Genomic DNA, 21104 nt, shown 5'->3' on the forward strand with positions numbered 1-21104 from the left:
TAACATATCTCGAAATTATATATTATATATTTTGCCAAAATAAATTTTTCTTTTGAGAAAATATAAGAAATTAATAACAATTAAACAGTTCGAAAAAAATTTATTTTAATAAAGAGACGCAATTTAAAATAACAAATTTAAATAAATTAAGGCAGTAATTTTAAGAAACAATCATTAAATTGTTCCTGTGAAGTATTTGAAAACGTATTAACACATCTGAAACATGTATCAATACGTCACGAACGCAAAAATGGATGAGTCAACGCTTGCTCTGCGGTAATACGCGTCTTGTAATCGAGATCTAGAAGTCTCATCAAAAGATGGTAGGCTTCCTTGGGATATTCGATATCTGGCGGTACCTTAAAGTTTTATAGTAATTTTGAGATGCGAGATAAAGACATTGTATATTGCTGAAGCAATAGAGAGGGAAATTAGATATATAGATTTTGCTTTCGCGCTAAAAATAATTCTAGTTGACAACTAAATGAAATTATATCATTAACGAAATCATTCTGCTGCTCACAATGATTCTGATATATTTTAATGCATGAAAATTAAAGAATCAATGATCATATCTACTTTCTCCTGCTGTATTGCTTCATTAAATAAAAAAAAAACATTTAAAATATAAACGAAATGTATACCTTATGTATACTATTCTCTGTATCATACATCATATTTTTGTTTCTTTGTTTTAATTTTAAGCACAAAGACATAATGTCCATTCCTGGCAAATTTTCACTAAAGATAACTCTTTTACCTAAATTAAATAAAAGAAAAACAAAATAAAATAAATATAATATACAAAATTAATAGAAATATAATAATAAATATAATATACAAAATTAATAGAAATATAGTAATAAATATAATATACAAAATTAATAGAAATTAATGAAACAAAACTAAACACTTGAATAAATAAGTCATTTGTCATGGATTTGTTTGAAATACCTAATTTTTGTGCACACTTTTGTACTTCTTTAGAGCCAAATAACGTTGTAATTTCTGCTAAAGCCGTACAGTCGTCGGGTGAACGGAAGAACGATTGCGAACCACTGAGTATGCATAGCATTATTATACCGCAAGCCCAGATGTCGATCGCTGTAATTTTGCATTTATCTTTTAGCTTCTAGAAACACAAGTTTTCCACATTTCGTGCCAGCATTTCTAAATACCTGATGTTTGTAAAACATGTTTCAGTAAAACCTCTGGAGCACGAAAGCCAGGCGTGCCCGCACGAGGTGCCATTTGCTGCGGTTGCTTCAAACATATCAGGCACACTTTGGGTCTCCCAAAACAATGGCATTTATTAATCACGTTTCTCCTGGCGGAAAACTCAGATTGGCTGACATTATTCTGAAACAAATTGCAACGAAAGATAAGAAAAACATGTGACATCCTTTCGATACACAAAAAAAGTCGTATAAATCGTCACTGTACTTCATTAGATCTCTTCCGCTTTGTACCGTGTGCTTCAGTGCTTGGTTGCTTGGTGCTCTCTTCACTTAGTTTTCTCATACTATTAAATTTCTCCGCATAACATTCTTGCGCAAGACCAAAGTCCACTAACAAATATCTAAACACAAAATTGTGTTAAATCGTAATTCTTCAAAAAAAAGTTTCCTTTCGCACATTTTACCTTCTATTTATACGATCATAGAGAAAGTTGGTCGGTTTCACGTCTCTGTGTATGATATGAAATTTGTGAACCCTCCGTAAAGCAGTTAGCAGCGCTCTCATGTAATCCTTCGTTTCCTCAACAGTCATATCTTGAACGTATTCCTAGTCGTAATCGTTACTGAGTATTTTTTTTATCTTGCTGAACACACAGACTTGATTGTAATATGTGTAAGACTTACCGAGAACCTATCGTGCCTCATATATGGCATTACAAATATCACAGAGCCGCGGTGCCTCAGACACAATTCTAATCCAACGATGTAGTCTTCCCCTCTAAAACATTCAATATATTCGCATAAACGTGTAGCTAACTTGTATAAAAAATAACCGTGCCATCTTTTGAACTAAAAATTTATTCCACATACCCTATCTGCTGCAAATATTGCAATTCGCGTTTGATTCTGTTGGGATGGCAGGTAGGAATCAATTGTTTCAATGCAAACTTCTTGACCGAAGAACTGCTCCGTCCATCGGAAGACTTCAGAGTAGCCAAAAAGACAGAGCTAAATGCACCTTTCCCAACTTTGCAATGCACATCGAATAGCTTATTCACTATTGGAATTTCCGTGAGATTTACATCGCCGTCTTTTGCTGAAATAGTTCAGTGTGTCATTATCAAACTTGCACATTTTTATTTCAGAAAGAACATTGAAATATAAACATCGGCAAGACCGATATATTACTCTGGACAGCTAATCGAGTGAAAGATGATATTCCATAAGTACGCTTGAATCTTAAATAAATTTTAATTTTCGTAATTTAATGTAGTTATTTATACAAGTCATTTAACAACAAAATAATGTACAAAATAGTTAACATAATGTGCAAAAAACGGCATGACAAAAATACTTGAGAATTATTCTAAAATAATAACAGAACCCGACGGCTTAATTTTAAAGCAAATGACATAATGGAAACGGCGTATATACTTTTATACAGTATAATATAAACGTATCTAATAAGAAACAAATTTTAGAAAATAGCGAATTTTTTCCAAGAACAAAAGTACCCTCGTTGTCGCTCTCCTCTTGATATGTGTCGTTAGATTCCATTCTGTCCCGTATTTTCCGGAATAGCCTTAGCTCGCGGTGTCAATCACATCAATGTGTCATCGAATTCACTTTCTTCCGCATTCGTGTCATTCACCGCCACTGATTACTTTCTACTTTAAATTATTAACGTGCTACAGCTGAGCATAACCTGAACATAACCTGAACCTTGGAAATTGGCGCCATTCGCTGATCAGCCAGCAGGTGTGATAAAACCCAATTCTCATGAGATTAAGCTGTCATTTCATTTGTCGCACAACACAAGTTTTTCAAGTCTATTGATTGGCTGCAAGACAGAGAATTTCTGAAAATTCGAGAACTTTTTATCCTACAGCGCTAATCAACAAAAATTTAAATTGCCGTACGAATACAAATAATATATTGGCTTAATCCTTTTTTCCATATTAAAGAACAAAAATATATTTATATAATTTTATAAACTGTAATTCTATTAAAAAATGTGTACATATATTAATATTTTGTCAATTATTACTGCTTACGGCTATTGTAGAGTAGATTTAAAGCAAATTTTCAAACTTATAAAGTGATCCCTAATCTAATCTTTTTATTTTATATTTTAAAATACAAAAAATTAATAATTTTGTTTATATAATTGATTGATCTGCTAAATTTTTCCAAATAAAAAATAATAATTTCATGTCAGTAAAATATTAGTATTATTATTGCTTGATAAATTATAATTACCGATTTGTTAAATCGGCAGAATTGCTCGAGGCAAAATTTCGGACTATAAAATTCCTAATTTAATCCTTTCTTTATATTAAAAAACAAAATAAAAAATCAATAATTCCACAAAACAATTATTCAGATATTTATTACATTATAATATTAATGCCGTTTTTAAATTGATTACAGTTTCAAGCGAAATTAAGACTCATAAGGACTTTATGATGATATTTTGGACAAAATACGAAATTCCTTTATTATACATGCGATTGGTTGATTTCTCCGCACGCCTATCTTAATTGCAATTACATACACGATTATTCAAATTTATCGCTCATATTTTTTGAAATTACGAAAGAGCCTGAACGGCAAACAATTGAAATTATTTATCGCGATGAAAAAATCCCATATAAAGTTTATACGTTTTATAATTTACGAAACCCATAAAAATTTAGTTTCTAACAGACTCGTCGCAGGATATGTTTCCCCCACGTATACGTATAGCAGATATAACGAAGAAAAAAAGAAAAAGTCGTACGAAACTGCAGATCAGTTCATTAGGACTTCCGATAATCGTATGGTCCAGGACGAGAGATGATTCCGATCCGGTTGAGCCGGACGCATCGAGCGTTGCAAAGAATTACCGGAGGTCGCCACGCTCGACGACCTTGCTTTGACTTTGGGACAGCGACTTGTCGCGGCTTGTTGAACTCGTCCTCGTCGAGCGGCGATCGTCGGCTGCGCGACGTTACGTCACGTCTCGTTGGTAAAGGGTTAACGAGGCTCGTCACGCCCGGCGGTACTCGCCTCTTCTCCAGGTACACCGCGGCAAACGGACCCACGAGGGAGAGCACCATCGCGATGGCGCTCAACAAGCTCAGCATCGACAAGGTGGAGTTGGCGGATAAGAGGGTGCTTATACGGTACGTGTACACGCGGTCCTCGTCGACGAGATCTCGTTGGCGAAGGAAGGAAGGCAGCGAGGAGCCAGGCGGAAACGCACACGCACGAAGTGTAACGGGACGAAATGACGTCTTTTTCAGGGTTGACTTCAACGTGCCGCTGAAGGAGGGGAGGATAACGAACAATCAGAGGATCGTCGCCGCCCTGGATACGGTGAGGCACGCCGTCGACAAGAAGGCCAAGTCGGTCGTGCTGATGTCCCACCTGGGCCGTCCGGACGGCCGTAGGGACGAGAAGTACACGTTGAAACCCGTGGCCGAGGAGCTGAAGACTCTGCTGGGAAGGGAGATCCTGTTTCTGAACGACTGCATCGGACCCGACGTGGAGGCTGCTTGCGCCAACCCGGCGCCCGGCACCATCATCTTGTTGGAAAACCTGAGATTTTACGTCGAGGAGGAGGGCAAAGGAGTAGGTCCCGATGGAAGTAAGGTACGTAAGACTGCATCTTCGTCACGCGAGCCTTTAATCTCATTCGTATATAAATTTTTATATGTTTAAATAATGTGTCGAAATTTTATATGCAAAAGTATGAATACTTAGGAAAGCTATCAATTTATTCTAGATTAAAGCCGACAAAGACAAAGTCACCAAATTTAGAGCGTCTCTGAGAAAGCTGGGAGATGTGTACATCAATGATGCCTTCGGTACGGCCCATCGTGCCCACAGTTCTATGATGGGAGATGGTTTCGACGTAAGAGCAAGCGGTTTTCTCCTGAAGAAGGAACTCGCGTACTTTGCGAAAGCTCTGGACAATCCGGAGAGACCGTTCCTGGCTATACTCGGAGGGGCCAAGATCGCCGACAAGATCCAGTTGATTAATAACCTCCTGGACAAGGTGAACGGAATGATTATCGGAGGTGGTATGGCCTACACGTTCTTAAAAGTGTCCAAAGGCATGAAGGTACGTGATATTTGGTAAGAATTGCAAAGTGATATTCGCAATTAAATATTCCTAATTCTTTTTACATTTACGCTACGATTCTAGATCGGAAATTCGCTGTTTGACGAGGAAGGAGCGAAAATTGTGAACGACCTGTTGGATAAAGCGAAAAAGAATAACGTCCAGATTCACTTGCCGGTGGATTTCGTGACCGCCGATAAATTTGCGGAGAATGCAGCGGTGGGGGCCGCGGATGTTGAGAGTGGTATACCCGATGGGTGGATGGGTCTCGACGTCGGCCCAAAATCAAGAGATTTGTTTGCAGGTGAGCACATTTTCTTCGTTACTCGTGGCGATTCACCAAAAATTTTTCAAAAATAATTATGTAATAATGCAATGACCTAGTTTACACCGAGCGTTTGTAATAATTTTTTGTATTTTAAAATATAAAAAGAAGATTAGGAATAACTTATTAATTTGAAAATTTGTCATTAAGTCTGCAATAGTCATAAGCAGTAAAAATTGACAAAATATTAATATGTAAATATTTGATACTAACTTATAGTAACTTTCTATTAAATTTTTTTTAATTTCGACGATGCATGTAAACGCGTATACATAATATGTGTATTTAATTAATCATCTTAATGTCTATTTTATCAGCTCAATACATCATTAAATGTTTAAATGCATTGCAGAAATTGAGATAATTTAATAGAAAGTTTCTAGTCAGTACACGTACCAAGTGCTTGATGTAAACTAAGTCAATAAGCGTCAGCTTTGACATTAAGAGGCATTACTATAATAATTGTTATACTGTCTCGGTACAAGAACCAATCAAGAGAGCAAAGGTCATCGTGTGGAACGGCCCGGCGGGAGTGTTCGAGTTTGAGAACTTCAGCAAGGGTACGAAGAGCCTGATGGACAACGTCGTCGAGGCCACGACCCGGGGAACGATTACCATCATCGGCGGCGGCGACACGGCGACGTGCGCGGCCAAGTGGAAGACGGAGGATAAGGTGAGCCACGTGAGCACCGGCGGTGGCGCGAGCTTGGAACTGCTGGAGGGTAAAGTATTGCCCGGAGTCGCCGCTCTCTCGTCGTAAACCTGTCTTCGAAAACATTGATGTAAAGACAAATCGTTCTGTGACGTTTTATATAACGTTCGCCGGTTCTGTAGAAATTTAACGTTGTAGCGTTCGAATGTTGGGGTGACCGGGTATTCGGCGTTGGTGAGATTAACGTAGAGATTAACAAGAACATATCCATTCTTTATCTCTTGAGTTGTGTCAGCGTAATCGCGTTGCTTCGTTTTTTTTGTCTCGCGAACCCCAGCATTCTTTCACGAGAAACATTGAAATTGTACGTAGATCACTTAGATCTCTATAGTACAATTATATTAGTGTACAGCTGTAGGTGTGAGCTACAAACGCGTGAAATGTGTATATTATGTGCAGAATGTAATGTACTAAGACAATATATAAATCCATGTAAAATCTTGTATATTAGCTACTAAGGAAGTAATTGTAAGGAGAGAGAGACAGTCGCCGTTATACTAAATGTAATCGTCCCTGCACGGTAAAAAGTTCGCTCATAGTTTGAACACAGACTCTTCGGATTACTCTGCATCGTAAAATGTAAATATTACCTTTTATTTTAAGAAAGAGAGTAATTATACATACTTTCGGTCGTCTGTAATGTCGAAAATAAATACCTATAGTGTATATAATTTTATGCCTTTTTCTCTAAACGATTTAACATATATATGTAATCGTAAAATTACATTTTTTTAAACAATTTTTTTTAAATAATTATATGTATATACTTATGTATAAAATACATTTTATGTTTAATGTAAAATTATATATATATGTATATAAATATTCGACTAGGAATAATAACGGAAAAATAATAAAGATTGAAAAAACATAAGCTTGAATTAGAGAAACAGAGATTTCTAAAATAAATAAAATTTGGGTTAAAATGAAAAGGTTTAATATAAAGATATTTGAGATTGATTGACCAGAAGATCCTAGAAGAGATAGAAGTAAATGTCCTGCAATTATGTTGGCAGTTAGTCGAATAGCTAAAATGAATGGTCGGATAATTAATCTGATAGATTCAATAATTACTATAAATGGTACTAAGATGAATGGTTAATTAATTAATAATAATAATAATAAATAATAATATAATAATAAATTATTAATAATTATTATTAACAATAATTAATAATTTTTACTCATTAATTCATTAAAATAATTAGTAATTCTGTAAATTATTATTCCTAGTTGACATCCAAATATCCAACAGGAATATTGGACGAATTATTAATTAAAGTTCTTAAGAAACAAATTCTATTGGACACTGACGCAGACAGGCGTAATGTGTACCACGGAGTGCAAAAGGTGCAGTACAGCGCAACTGAAAGGAGCCGACTAGCCGAAGTGACATCTCTCGTGTTCATTGATATTCGCGTCATCATCAAGCATGGCGGCGACCGTGGTAGCGAAGGATCTTAATACTTTTCTCAGTCAAAAGCAAAATGTTGCCGACAAGGAGCTGGCCGCGGAGTGGGCGCAGCTCGAGGAGCTGTACAGCAAACGGTAATAAATTAATATACGGTATTTCGCGCGACGGAATTTCACGAGTTGATAATAAACCGCCCCGGTCTCCGGTGACTTGCAGGCTTTGGCATCAGCTGACGTTGAAGCTGGAGACGTTTGTGAAGCATCCGGTGCTCCAGCAGGAGGATAATCTCGTGCAGCTCTACTCCAACTTCCTGTCGACCTTCGAGAACAAGTAAGTATTGCCGATTAGAGGTTATTTTTTTTCGTATTTAAATTCATAATTAAATATAAGACCTTATACGGGATGCAATACACATTCTGAGTCACAATCCTCAATCTCTATGTATTTACATGAATTCACGTGCTGCTCTTTGTTTAACTCATTCGCTATTAAGATTGTTTGCTATGTTTTTGAAGAATAAATCCATTGTCGTTGGTGGAGATACTGGCGCATGTGGTGCAACAGTTGCAAGATAATCACGAGGCGATTAAATTCTTGGAGAAGACAGAGACGAAGGTTCAGAGCAACAATGAAGCTGTCGCGCTTTGTAAGGTTCTCAAGGGGCAGATCCTGTTGGACAAGCTGAACAATCAGGAGCAAGCGAAGAAGATCATAGAGGAAGTGGAGGCTATGCTGGACAACGCCGACGGCGTTACGACGGTACATGGACGTTTTTACCTTCTCGCCAGCCGGTTGTACAGATTACAGGGCAAACACGCGGAATATTATCGCACAGCATTAAGGTACCTTAATAAACGCATATGAATTCATCGAAGAGACAAGTCTGCAAATTGTAATTGAAATTACAATTGAAGCTAATTCTTCCTCTTTATGATTAAGATATCTAGGTTGCATCGAATTAAGTAGCCTGAGCAGACAAGAGCAAGAACAGCACGCCTTCTTCCTGGGCCTCGCGGCGCTCCTGGGCGAGGGCGTCTACAATCTCGGGGAATTGCTCGCGCATCCAGTCTTGGAGTCGTTGAAGGGCACGCCGAACAACTGGCTCGTCGACTTGCTGCAAGCCTTCAACGCCGGCGACATCGTCGCGCTGGAGAGACTGAAGCCGCAGTGGAGCAAAGTGGCCGATCTTGCGGCGCAGGAGTTGAAATTGAGACAAAAGATCTCGTTGCTGTGCCTAATGGAGATGACCTTCAAGCGGCAGGCTAACAATCGGTGCGTATAATTCAGCGCGCGATACCTCAGATCTCTGAAAAATCGAACGGTTCACACTTGACGATAATGTTTCCCCCACTTCTAGACAATTGACGTTCATGGAGATCTCTCAGGAGACGCGTCTACCTCTCGGCGAAGTGGAATTGCTGGTGATGAAAGCTCTCGCCCAGGGCCTCGTGCGCGGCGCCATAGATCAGGTGGCGGGCACCGTCAATATGACCTGGGTGCAACCGCGTGTCCTGGACCGCAGCCAGATCGCCGGGATGGTCCAACGCCTCGACGGATGGTGCAAGGATGTCAGCTCGATGGAGAAGCTCTTGGAGTCGAGGGCGTCTGAGATCCTCACTCTCTGAGAACGCGGGCCACTTTCAAACTTGCTCGTTTGTCGTGTCAGCGGAACGTTGGTTCGCGTTAACTAACAATTATAAAACCAGTTTCTTAACATGTCGCCAATAAATACGAACGATTATTTCTTACGTGTGCACTTGTAAGACATAAATCCTCTGCGTCTCGCTTTTCTTTGGATTTAAAAAAAAAAAGGTTGGTATCGATTATAATTTTTTGTTAAGAAAATACAAAGTAAAAACAAGAAGTAAATGTTTTATTTGGAAACTCGTGAAAATACATTTTTATAGATGTCGGTGCACTTTATGTTGGTAAATATCAGTAATGAATGCTAAATGCTGTCCTCTTTTGTATAATATTAAGTACTCATACTCAATATTAAGTACTTATACTTAAATTACAGTACATGAGTTATACAATTTTAAGTAAAAATAGCATGTTATAGCAAATATCACTAGTCTTATTTACAATTAACGTATTACGTATTACAACCATGTAACAAGTAAACAATCAAGCACGTGAATTGGATTTAAAATACAATTGGCAACGATTTAGGGGGGGGGGGGCAATCTTATAATAAATATATATATATATATATATATAAAAGCTAAAAAGAGAGATTAAATGTACAATGTCCTCGGAAATTACGAACTCTTTCACAATTTGAGCATATGATTCTGTACACTCGGAAGCTCTTTCTCAGATTTTTTTTTGTTCAACTTCAATCCCTTATTAAAAAAGAACGAAGTGTCTAAAATCTCATCATTTATTTAAAAGTTTTTTGAATAAAAATTAATTAAGTACACTTAAGTACTGTCTAAAATCTCGTCATCATTTTTTTAAAAGTTTTTTGAATAAAAATTAATTAAGTACACTTAAGTACTGCTTTTGAATGTTTTTAGAAATTAATTGCGAACGCGATTAAAAGTACTAAACGAAGATCGATTTACGTTTAAGTACACGATTCTATATCATCTTATTCTATATCACATGATTGACTTTCCCATTTACTCTCGATCCGCTCTTCTCGCTTGCAGTGTGTTATCGCTTACGAACGATACACCTATCGCGCATCAGTTAGAAAGCAGCGGGCCCTACGCTATTTCGCGTCATTATTTACAAAATAATGACTACTCTGCCTACTCCGTTAAGAGTTTGTTCGCTGTTCACCGGAGCTCGTTAATGCCATCAGTTAGGATCGATGGACCAAAGCTGGCTACTCTACGTAGCGAAATGTTATATGAATTTGCGAATGCGTCTTCCCCGTCTCTGTTCAAACTTCGTTCTTTCAGTCTATATCCATGGTTTTTCTCTTCAGGCTGCCATCCGGGGATGGCAGTCCAGAGGTAAGAAACTTCTCCTTCAGATACAGATAATTCTTCAATCTGGAGGCAGCGTAATCCTGAAACAAGTAACGATGTCCGTGTATTTAAACAGATCCAACTGGACGTGCAGTCAAAAAGCGAGAACGAATACGAGAGCCGAGAGACAAAAATACACACCCAGTAGCCAAACGGAATCTGTGAAAGTTTCGCGTTTACGACGCTCCAGAGACCCCAGAATAAGTGACTAGCTAGCGAAAATATCCTCACTTCCATCATAATACGCTCCTCCTCCAGAGATCCTTCTTTGCCCAATGTTCTTAGGTAGGCTCTTATGAAGTTGAGCTGTCGAGAGAAAAATCACTTTGCAAAAATTGCGTATTAAAGAGAGGGCGATAGAGAGTTATTCCTACGCTCTTGTACTTTGATTTATTTAATAATTTTATACGTATGTAAATCTTTTAACAGATTCATCAAACGATCTCTTAAGAGATTCATTCGTATATTAAAAATATGACATATGAAAACTATATTGGTAACTAGTTTGTTGCCGAAAAAAATAGCTTTTTACAACACATTGAGAGAACATCAGTACAGTAATACTTGAACAAATTAGACATACACAGAACTTGAAATACTAACAAATAATATAAATATCAGGCATTTAAAAAAACAAGGAATAATTTAAGAAGCATGACAATATAAAATATATATCAAAAGATGTATCAGTTTTATAGACATCAATATAAGAAAAACAAAAAAAATGATTGATATGAATTGTTCACGCCTATCTATTTAAATATCAGAAGATAAATATTTCCTATTTATGTAAAGATTTTTTTTTTCCATTCAATAGTTCACGACAAATTATTATATACCGTCAGTAGCCTGAACTGTTTGAAAAACCGTTTGCAAACTCAGATATAAATTCGGCACGTATTAATTACGCATACAGAACCGTGTTCAATTAAAGTGCTCCAAGTGGAAGATAATGCACTCTTTGTAATAAAGCACAGCTATCCCGAAAAGATACGTTTTTCGAAAGGGTACGCAGGCTATGAATTGACTAGTGAGGAGAAGGTACTCTAGAATCGTGGATGAGCGGTTTGGTGCTGCCAGGTTGGTGGTACCGGTGGCACCCTGGTTCCAAAAATGTAGAGCACCCCACAAGTCGGGATCCATCACAGCACAGATTGTTTCACATTGCCGGCCGATTTTTTCTCTGTTTGCAGGCATCTCAGCCTTGTCTTGACGGATTGCGGTCCTGTGAAACTAATATATACACACGCAGCACACGCCAAGCCGACACCCTACCCTACTGTGCCCTGGTACAGTACCAAATAGTACTTAGTCAGCCGAAATGCTGCCTCATCGCGATAATTACAATATCGTACAAATTTTGACCGAAACAATTTGACATTACATTTTTTTTTACGACGATTCGCACGAAATTGTGCGCATTAAAATTTACGTTTATACTTCTGAATGTGAATGTTGAATAAATATTGTAATTGTGAAAAACAAAACGCAAAAAAAATAATTTCTTACCTACGATTGCAAGAAATAATCAAATTGTCGATAATAATGGCTATCGAAGCGAATTTCGATATGTTGCTTTTTACAATTTCTCTTATCGATTTCACGATACGTTCATTGTACAAGCTTTTAATTTAGCCATACTTAACAATTTTTTTTTGTGAACATTATATTTATCAATGATTTAATCCGCTCACGAAAGAACTCATGATATGATAACACTGGATGAAACATACTGAACAGATATCTTACCCGCATCACTTCATCGTTTCCAAGCCCTTCTTTAATTCGTGCCTTACCTTTTGCTCCTTCGTGGGGCCAGCGGCCGGACGTTCGTGAAAGAAAGGATATTCTGGCGCTGTGTAGTCGTATTGCCATTCGGCGAAGTGATTGGCGACATCGAATCCTCGGTAGTTGTAGGAACAGTACTCGAAGTCAATGAGTACCAGCTTGGGGTTTCGCGTATTTTGCATTAGGAGTATATTTCCCTCTTGCATGTCATTGTGGCAGAACGTAACCGGGTACTTTTGCTGCATCACAATTGTCCTGAAAGTGGAAGATTGAAAAATAAGTTGAATCTCCAACGCGCGATGCCTTCTTTATAAACTCCAAGCTACCTAAGTATCTTTGTAAACTCCTATTTTTACCTGAGCCAATCGATCTCGTGCTCCAAGTCTATGCACTTTATTGCACTGACGTTCTTCAATTGCCGGCTGTCAATGTCCTCGCTGCTCTCGAGAATGTCCGCCGCTGTGATGAGCCAGTTGTTCATCGTGTCCCATATCCACGTGGGCTCCTTGCTGATCGGTATCTGCATCGTGTGTATCTGCCCCATCTTCTCGGCGATCAGCAGACTCAGGGTCGTGTCCGCCAGTTCCTTCGTGAGCAACGGTCGGGCCGGTATGTACTCCTCTATACGGCCGCCGGGGAACACGCCGTGCAGCTTGGGACCGAGTCTCCTCTCGGACAGCAAGGTGAAGATGACGGACTCGGTGATGAGTCCCTCCAGGGCTCTCTCCCCGTGCACCTGCCCGTAAAGACGTAACAAAACCTGACGAGGTTCGCCCCTGACCGGGACCGTTTCTTCGGGCAGCTGGACGTTGTACAGCCAATTGCTTAGACCACCACTGAAAGTAATTGTACGTTTTATCGCCTGACTGTGTTGTTTTTTTTTTGCCGTAACACGTATGACAGAGAATACGATTGAAATGTCACACAGATATTCTCGGTACAAAAATTTCACAAACCTAATGCGCTTGAGAATGATGTTCTCCGCCGTGATATGTTTCCATACGCCGTGCAAGTAATCTCGACAGATTCTCGCTGCGGTTTCCCTCATCTCCGGATTCTTCTCAGACATCTGTCACATAAAAGAAGACATCGCGATTAATCGCTGTGGAACGCTTACAGGTGCACAAGAGGAATCGTATCGCTTGTCTCTTAGAGCACAATTTTCTCTCACCGGCTACTGATAAATCATCTAAACAAATTTACTTGACGATGGGAGGGTACTACGAGGTGACACAAGAGCGTAACCGAGGGGGAACCGAGGCGTGCGACACGGCACCCCAAGATTGTTTGTCTGTTTGCTTGCTCAACGAGGCACGAGATCGGATCCGTTTGATAAGTATAAGTTATAAATGAGGCAAATAACGTGGGAGCATCATGCCAAAAGACGCGATCGTGCATACGCAATCGGGATCATCTGCTGTTGACAGGAGAAGCGCATACCAACGCATGCGTCATGACGTCACGTCAGTGGGTCTCAATCTCGAGTGCTGCAACGCGAGTGTTGCAACCTTGAGCTTCCAGCCTTGGATGGATTCGTACGAGCGCTTCCTGGTGGACTGAGAATTCAAAATTCAAAATCTCTCGCCTCGTACAGGCGCGAGAGACGAATAAAGAATTCGCGCGGAGAAACGATTTTGTCGATCTCTCTTATGTGATGAACGCGAAAATCGAATCCTTTTTCAACCCTTATAGCCGCACGTGACGCATATTGGTGGTACGTAGAGTCCTGGGGATCGACTCCTATATTTATAGACGTGAAAAAAGGGAGACGAAAATAATTGCTCTCCACCCTGTGTACTTGCTGCGCGCCCTTCTTGTATTTTCCAGCATCAATTTGCATAGATAAAGTTCGTTTTTTTTTTGACAAAGGAAAAAAAATTATATTATAATTATTATACAGTCAATTAATTACATTATTAATATTAGTTATTGCAGTTAATTAATTACGAAATTACAAAAAGTATAAGCGGCAGGATCGATCAGTCTCTTATTAAGTCCTTCAGCTATAAGGATCATGCGAGCACCCAAGGTTTATTTAGACAAACTTTCACATGAAGGGATCCCTATTTATATAAGCCACTATTGGCGCTATTTTCCTCGCCTGTTTGCGCGGTTTTGCAAAACCGCCCCGACAAGGATCGTCACGAGGCTGCTAGGATAGCGAGTCTTTATGATTCTGTATAAAAATCTCCCTGAAGAATTGCGAATAGTCGTGCAGTCGATGCTAATGACAATCTCTATTTATACGACATTAAGCACTCCTTGACCGCATTTTCGACTTGATCGTGACAAACATTTTTCGTAACAATGCCTCGTTTACGGGCGGGGAAGGAATTCGCACTTTCCGCAATTTCATTATTGCGTCTCGAAGAAATATAAAGAATAACGCATGGAAATAAGTCATTAACCTTCTTAACGGCCGAATTGTTTTTGCTTGTGGGAAAAAAAGGATTACGCAACTGATAATTGGAGCACGTTAACTAAATTATCAAGACTAGAAATATATATAGATACACGAGCATGTAACCTCCGGATCGAGTGACGTTGTATAGGTATAGAGAGTTAAAACGAACCGGCGATATCTCTGCCTTTCCGCTGCGCCGCATATACTTACGTATGCATCGTGTAACATTTCGCGATTTTTTCTTTCTTTTTTTTACCTTCTGCAAACGCGCGACACCTGAGTATACCGGGTGTCCCGTTCCCGGCGAACCGATCGTTTTCTTATCTACGAATTCTTATTATCTCTCCGATTTTTTTAATCTACATTTTTTAAGTCAACAATTTGATTAATTTACATAAGAAGTATTATCAACGGAATTTGCGTAGAACAATATACTTCGCGTAACTTTTTTTACATTTTTTATTGTTTTTTTTTTAGGTCTGTATTAATTTTAAGTCTCAATGATTTTATCAATATACCTTCCGCTTACCGGTTGCACAATTTTTTTTTCATACAAAAATTCCGGTTGTAAAGGATTAAAACAAGGTTGTGCAGACTTATTTGCGTTATTATTTAATTTGGATCTTTTCCCTTTTTTTTCCCCTAGAAAATACTTACATCAAAGAATCGACGATATTTTTTCGATAAGCGGTTACAAAATGGAAAATGTTTCAGGTTCGCGCTTTACTTTTTCGTTTCTAAAAATCTCTATCAAATACGTTTACGTAACATTAAATTTGTCGCGTATGTAATTAAACTCGGCGTATTTCTGACCGATATTAGGTTTCACAGATCGCGTTTCAATTCGGGATATACAGCGATAGGATTAAAGTACGTTTCATCATACACGTCACACATATGCAACTTTGGCTTTGCATCACGCGTTGAAATGATAACACAGATATATTAATACAATTATACTGCGCACACATTAATGCGCGTCATTAATCCGTCTCTCGCCCAGATAAACAAAGTTAGTCTATGCGCAGTTCCGGGAGTTGCAACGTCTATGAATGGATGTATGGTCCCTCGCTGGTCTGTTTTTATGACCTTCGATGTCTATCTCGGTGTGCGTGCGTTGCCGAGCTAGACGTAAAAAAAACGCTACGGCACCGCTGGTATTAGATACGAGAGAGTTCCAGAGGAATATTTGTGTCTATCGGACGACAGATAACGCGAAAATTGATAAGCGACAACATTTCTGCGACAGCGCAAAATTTATTAGTTAAGCTCCTCCACGCGACACGTGTTGTTGCAGGCAAATAAATATGTAAACCATATTTCATCAGAAATTTTCGCGTTTCCGCGAAAGGCCGAATTCTTGCGAATCGAAAGACCAGAGAGAGAGAGAGAGAGACGGCGTGAACGGGAATTGGAATGCAGACTTCTCTCGCGCGTGTGGAGCTCTCTGTTCTTCTGCACCTATGAAATTAGATACGCCGACGAGAGAGGAGAGAAGGAAAGAGGACAGAGAAAGCGCAACAACTAAAAGGATCGGAAAACAGCATTAAATTCCAACGAATCAATATTAATTTCATCAGCATTTTGCTTTTAACGTCGGGGATTGAGCGGATTAAAAAAAACTGAGATGGAAAAGCGCGGCGCCTTAAAAAAAATCAGAGAACACCGTTAATTTCAATATGTATTTTTTATTTTATTTTTTCTTATTTTTTAGCTTCGGAAAAATCGAGATTACAAATGAGATGGAAAAGCGCCTTAAAAAATCAGAGAACAGCATTAATTCCAATGAGTAAACATGTAGTATTTTTTACTTTTTATTTTTTTAGCCTCGGGGAAATCGAGCGGATTAAAAACGAGGTGGAAAAGTGCCGCCGTCTTAAAGAATCGGAAAACAGCATTAATTCCGATGGATAAACATGCATTTTTTTTCTTCTCAGCTTCGGGGAAACCGAGCGGAATGGAAACGAGGCGGAAAAGCGCAGTGTCTTTAGAGGGACGGAAAATAACGTCGGTTTCAAACGGATGAGCGCGTCTTTTTTCTTTTACGGCTTTCAGAAGGGAAACCGGGCAGATTAAAAGTGAAGCGGAAGAGCGCGGCATCTTTCAAAAGGCTCTTTTAAGCGAATTAAAACGCGGCATCGGTTTCAAACGTATGTTTTTCCTTTTTTCAACTCCGGGAAAAAACGAGCGGCGTAAAAAGAAAATGCGACGGAAGAGGAGGCGTCGCAAGGTCGGAGCGTTTTTCCGGGAAGCGATTAGAGCTAGGTGATTAAGTCCCCGTTTGTGGGCCGTGTGCGCGATTAGACGTCCGTGCATGGCGTGTTACGTGAATCTTTGACGGAAAAAAGTTCAGCTGTGTTTTCGTGCGACGGAAAGGAATTTCGAGATACAACACGAGTGCAAGATAAAAAAAAGTGTCAGACACACGATAATCATATATAGTATATATAAGTATACCTTGTCCTCGATGCCCATGTCGAAATCTCGTTGTCGGACGGACTGCGAGGCGAACTGAAACAACTGGCTCGTCGCCTCAGCGAGAGGAAGAGAGATAATAAAACGACAGGCGAGTGTCGGCGGCACTCGGCAATCCCCAGACGTGGCGCACACCTAAGCGCTAATTACTATTACACCGGGCGGCGCGATCGCGAGAGCTGCAGTGCGTGTCGTCACGATACCCGGCGCCGGATAAGATAACGATACGTGGACAATCACAGGGTATATATAATTCTCGCGTCCCGGTACTCTCTAAGCTTCTCGCGGCCGTTGCTGTTAACGACGTATACGGCACGTACAGGTCGAAGGAATCGAGACGAGAAATGGGAAGGGACGGAGATTGCGAAGGGTCGACGCGCCGTCAGGTATCTCCGGTGTGTCATACACCGTCGACGTGAAAGTCCGTTGACACACACACATACACACTCGGCGGCGATCAACTCTCCTCGCGAGAAGTAATTTCGTGATATATATAATATGCAGATATATTTGAGCGAAGTTTCGTGGAGAGTGAGAGAGAGAGAGACAGACGGAAGGAAAATGGATATGACTCGGGGGACGACACCGCTCAGCTTCGATAGAGCTTCCTCGGGACTTTTTTCCTACAGACTCGAGATTACTCGGAAAGACACGTAACACCGGTTCGCTCGACGCGCACGGAATGACGCATAGGTATCAGCCGTCCGCTCCGCAAGGCAGGCAGGGCAGGCAGGGCAGGCTCCGCTCGGATACCCGCCGCTTGTTTTTGTCGCCGCTCGCTCGCGAACGCCAATCGGAAGGCGCGCAGCCGATCAGCCGGTGGGGTTAAAAACGATAGCGTGATGCGGCGTGCGCCGCGCCGCGCCGCGCGGCAACGCGACGCCTCGTCCGTCGGCAGCTCTTATCGCGCGTGCCGTCGCGCGTGCCTTTTAACGCGCGATAAGGGAGAAAGGAGAGAAAAGTGGTTGAACCGGCCACAACGCGAGAGAGAGTGGTGGAGAAGAGTATAATGCACCCGTTGTCGCCCGCGCGCGGAATCGACGTGAGATTCTCTTTCTTTCTCTTTTTTACTTTTTAATTCCTTTTTGCGCGGATCACAGCTAGCGCTTAGGTCCAAAGTGCGCGATAAAGCGCGAGGATCGAACACGCCGTGGTTTTATTCTTTATCTAAATTCTAAGTATAGCGCGCCCGAGCGGTCGAACGTATCGAGAGGTCTGTCCGTCTGTTTGTCCCTTGCAGAGCCGCCGGTACGTTGCACTTTCATTTGAAGCAGGACGGTATATAATTAGACGTCGGGGAGAGAAAACGAGAGAAGAGCGAGGAAGCGCCGAGGCGCGCCCGAATGAAGTTCGGCTAACGAGGGGAATCTTAAAAACGGTACGCGAGGCGACATCCTTTCGGATAACGAGGAACTGCGTCACCGAATCAGGTCGGTAAAGAAATGCGGTAAAACAGGGCGCTTCTTAAACGGTAGGATATCCATTCTTTCTACATTATCTTCCATCTCGTCTTTCAGATCGTCCAGACGTACTAACCTAACCTAGATGATGATCAAAACATCGCTGTGTTTATACCTGACGATATAGCGGTTCGAAATGACGGAGACTCCCGGCACGAGTTCGGCCACTAATATCTGCGAATTGTAAGTTCGACGTGTTGTATTTTGAATATTAGATTGTGACATTTTGTAAGAAGTATTCGCACAAAATTGCAATTGTTACCGTAGGGCCAAAAAAGATCATGCGAAAAAATGTTGCTCCGGGCATCGTTGACCGTTGATTTTTTGTATATTATATATTATTTTTATATATTATTGGGTTTTTATATATATATTATATATTATTTTATATATTATGTTGTTTATAGCTGAACTGCTGCACTAGTTCACAGTTTTATCTTTCTCTTTCTACATTGGAAGAAAAGAAGGATAAACTAGCGCAGCCCTAGTTTCAGCTCTGAGGAACAGGCCTTTTTTATGTCAGCGTATTTTCTCCCTGTGTCAGATGCAGCAAGCGCAAACGCTTGTACACCTGTCCGCGATGCGGCACAGGCTACTGCGGGGCCGAGTGCTACAAGTCGGACGCGCACACCGACTGCTCCGAGAGCTTTTACAGGCAGTGCGTCGAGGACGAGTTGAAGTCTCAGGAGAACGATCCGGTCGCCAGGCAAAAAATGATGGAAATCCTCAAGAGAGTGCACGAGGCGGACATGGGAGACGGCGTCTTGGAGGATAATTCGGACGAGAAGAGCAGCGACGAGGACTATCCGCTGGATTCAGACGACGAGCAGGAGGTAAGGCCAATTACTTTCCGGAGGGTGACGATTCGATGAACGCTCATTCTTGAACTTATCTTTCAGCTTCTCGACTTGGAAACCAGATTGCAGAATGTCAACTTCGAAGATCCGAACGAGCTCTGGTCAGCCTTGTCCGAGGCGGAGAAGCAGGAATTTGAGGCGCTGATAAAAAACGGGGAGGCGGAAAAGTTGCTGCCCAAGTGGGTGCCATGGTGGACCTGCCGTGTGGAGAAGAAATTAATCCAGCCCGTCGAGAAGGATATTATGGATGCTTATAGAGACTCAAAATATCCTGCTCTGATAGACGTACCATTATTCAACGAGCTGCAGGTTGGTAATAATGTTTAATGAGTTTACATGCTCAAGACAGTGTAATTAGAGTAGTCATTACCTGTGTTCAGAGAGCGTCCCCCTGCGTGCTCTTTAATGTGACGAACGTGATATACGCTTATGCGTACGTCGCTCTTTATTACGTCGGAGATTATTTGAACTGTGCCGAGGAAGCTGCCAATGTTTTTCTGGTCATCTGTGGAAACATGAGAAACAATGAGGTCTTCAAAGATTCGGATTCGGCAGTCGAGTCTGTTATAGAAAACGTAAAAAGCGTGAGTAGCTTGTACACATGTATATATTGATGTATACACAAATATATGCTTCATAATATATTTTTAAATATACACGTCTAGGTTGACTGGCTGCCACGAGATGAACAAACTGTAGCTGCGCTGAGAGAAGCTGGCGCTTCCATTTTGCAAGGACCAGGCGCTGAGATGAGGACCGTTTATACGTCCGCGGCGCTCTCCGAGCTCCATCGGTTACTGACAGCGGCGAAGAAGGAAGTTTCAACCTGTAAGAGCGGCAATCAGGAATTTACGAAGAGATTTTCGCAGAAATGTAGCAACGACCCAAATCTGTCGAAGAAGAGTATACTTCTGTGCCTGAAGAAGCTAGAGTATTATTTATCGTGGGTGAGAAGCACTGGGGCAGAAAGTTTGTAAACGTTAAGGATTCTATTATTTATTAAAACTGTATGCTGTTATCATTTTTTTATTATAGCAAAACAATATTTTTCAATAAATCTGAAATTTTTATTTGGATAAATATTTATTAATAGATAAATTGGATGGATAATTTTTGGATTTTCTCTTTATTGTCTAAAATAAACGATGTGGCCTTTGTAAAGGTCTATTCATATTGACGTGCACAGCCACATAAAGCGTATGCGCAACAAAATCATCAACAATAGATGTAAAATAAAAAATATTTTAGCTCTACGTTTTATAACATGTTATTGATCGACCTTTATTCGTATATATCCTGATGAAATAGCCCGATAGGTTCTTATAAATCAATTCTTCAATTATCGGTTCTGATTTCAAGACTGGCTTTTAAGTAATGCCTTAATACGTTAATTTATTATAAAAAATTT

The 21104-nt window shown here is 40.3% G+C and overlaps 5 protein-coding genes across 9 annotated transcripts; 3 read left to right on the forward strand and 2 right to left on the reverse strand.

Moving 5' to 3' along the window:
* Positions 1-98: 98 nt before the first annotated feature.
* LOC105448297 (cell division cycle 7-related protein kinase-like) lies at positions 99-3011 on the reverse strand. Of its 2 annotated transcripts, XM_011686798.1 has the most exons (9): positions 2693-3007; positions 2049-2274; positions 1863-1956; positions 1643-1785; positions 1444-1579; positions 1179-1359; positions 955-1104; positions 645-760; positions 99-359 (listed from the first exon to the last, which is right to left on the reverse strand). In XM_011686798.1, the coding sequence occupies exons 1-9, from the start codon at positions 2733-2735 to the stop codon at positions 237-239; spliced, it is 1212 nt and encodes a 403-aa protein (XP_011685100.1). In that variant the 5' UTR covers positions 2736-3007; the 3' UTR covers positions 99-236. The 2 variants fall into 2 exon arrangements, with proteins under 2 accessions (XP_011685100.1, XP_011685101.1); XM_011686799.1 differs by lacking the exon at positions 645-760 and having other exon boundaries at positions 2693-3011.
* A 987-nt stretch (positions 3012-3998) lies between these two features.
* LOC105448299 (phosphoglycerate kinase) lies at positions 3999-6991 on the forward strand. The gene is made up of 5 exons (XM_011686800.1): positions 3999-4342; positions 4463-4811; positions 4945-5283; positions 5368-5587; positions 6094-6991. Exons 1-5 carry the CDS (start codon positions 4014-4016, stop codon positions 6366-6368), a joined length of 1512 nt encoding a protein of 503 aa, XP_011685102.1. The 5' UTR covers positions 3999-4013; the 3' UTR covers positions 6369-6991.
* Positions 6992-7732: 741 nt separating this feature from the next.
* Positions 7733-9482, forward strand: LOC105448300 (26S proteasome non-ATPase regulatory subunit 13). The gene is made up of 5 exons (XM_011686801.1): positions 7733-7868; positions 7951-8064; positions 8250-8576; positions 8674-9006; positions 9092-9482. Exons 1-5 carry the CDS (start codon positions 7753-7755, stop codon positions 9357-9359), a joined length of 1158 nt encoding a protein of 385 aa, XP_011685103.1. The 5' UTR covers positions 7733-7752; the 3' UTR covers positions 9360-9482.
* A 108-nt stretch (positions 9483-9590) lies between these two features.
* Positions 9591-18097, reverse strand: LOC105448301 (choline/ethanolamine kinase). Of its 4 annotated transcripts, none has more exons than XM_011686804.1 (6): positions 17362-18097; positions 13457-13569; positions 12857-13336; positions 12509-12755; positions 10854-11018; positions 9591-10753 (listed from the first exon to the last, which is right to left on the reverse strand). In XM_011686804.1, the coding sequence occupies exons 1-6, from the start codon at positions 17377-17379 to the stop codon at positions 10640-10642; spliced, it is 1137 nt and encodes a 378-aa protein (XP_011685106.1). In that variant the 5' UTR covers positions 17380-18097; the 3' UTR covers positions 9591-10639. The 4 variants fall into 4 exon arrangements, with proteins under 4 accessions (XP_011685106.1, XP_011685104.1, XP_011685108.1 ...); XM_011686802.1 differs by lacking the exon at positions 17362-18097 and adding an exon at positions 13901-14223; XM_011686806.1 differs by lacking the exon at positions 17362-18097 and adding an exon at positions 13704-13894.
* A 522-nt stretch (positions 18098-18619) lies between these two features.
* On the forward strand, positions 18620-20949 carry LOC105448302 (zinc finger HIT domain-containing protein 2). Its single transcript, XM_011686807.1, has 6 exons — positions 18620-18809; positions 18897-19022; positions 19384-19672; positions 19739-20005; positions 20077-20280; positions 20362-20949. The coding sequence occupies exons 2-6, from the start codon at positions 18976-18978 to the stop codon at positions 20671-20673; spliced, it is 1119 nt and encodes a 372-aa protein (XP_011685109.1). The 5' UTR covers positions 18620-18809; positions 18897-18975; the 3' UTR covers positions 20674-20949.
* The last annotated feature ends 155 nt before the right edge of the window (positions 20950-21104 follow it).

The sequence above is a fragment of the Wasmannia auropunctata genome, unplaced genomic scaffold, assembly GCF_000956235.1.
Source record: "Wasmannia auropunctata unplaced genomic scaffold, wasmannia.A_1.0 LD336088.1, whole genome shotgun sequence".
In the NCBI taxonomy this organism is placed as follows: Eukaryota; Metazoa; Arthropoda; class Insecta; order Hymenoptera; family Formicidae; genus Wasmannia; species Wasmannia auropunctata.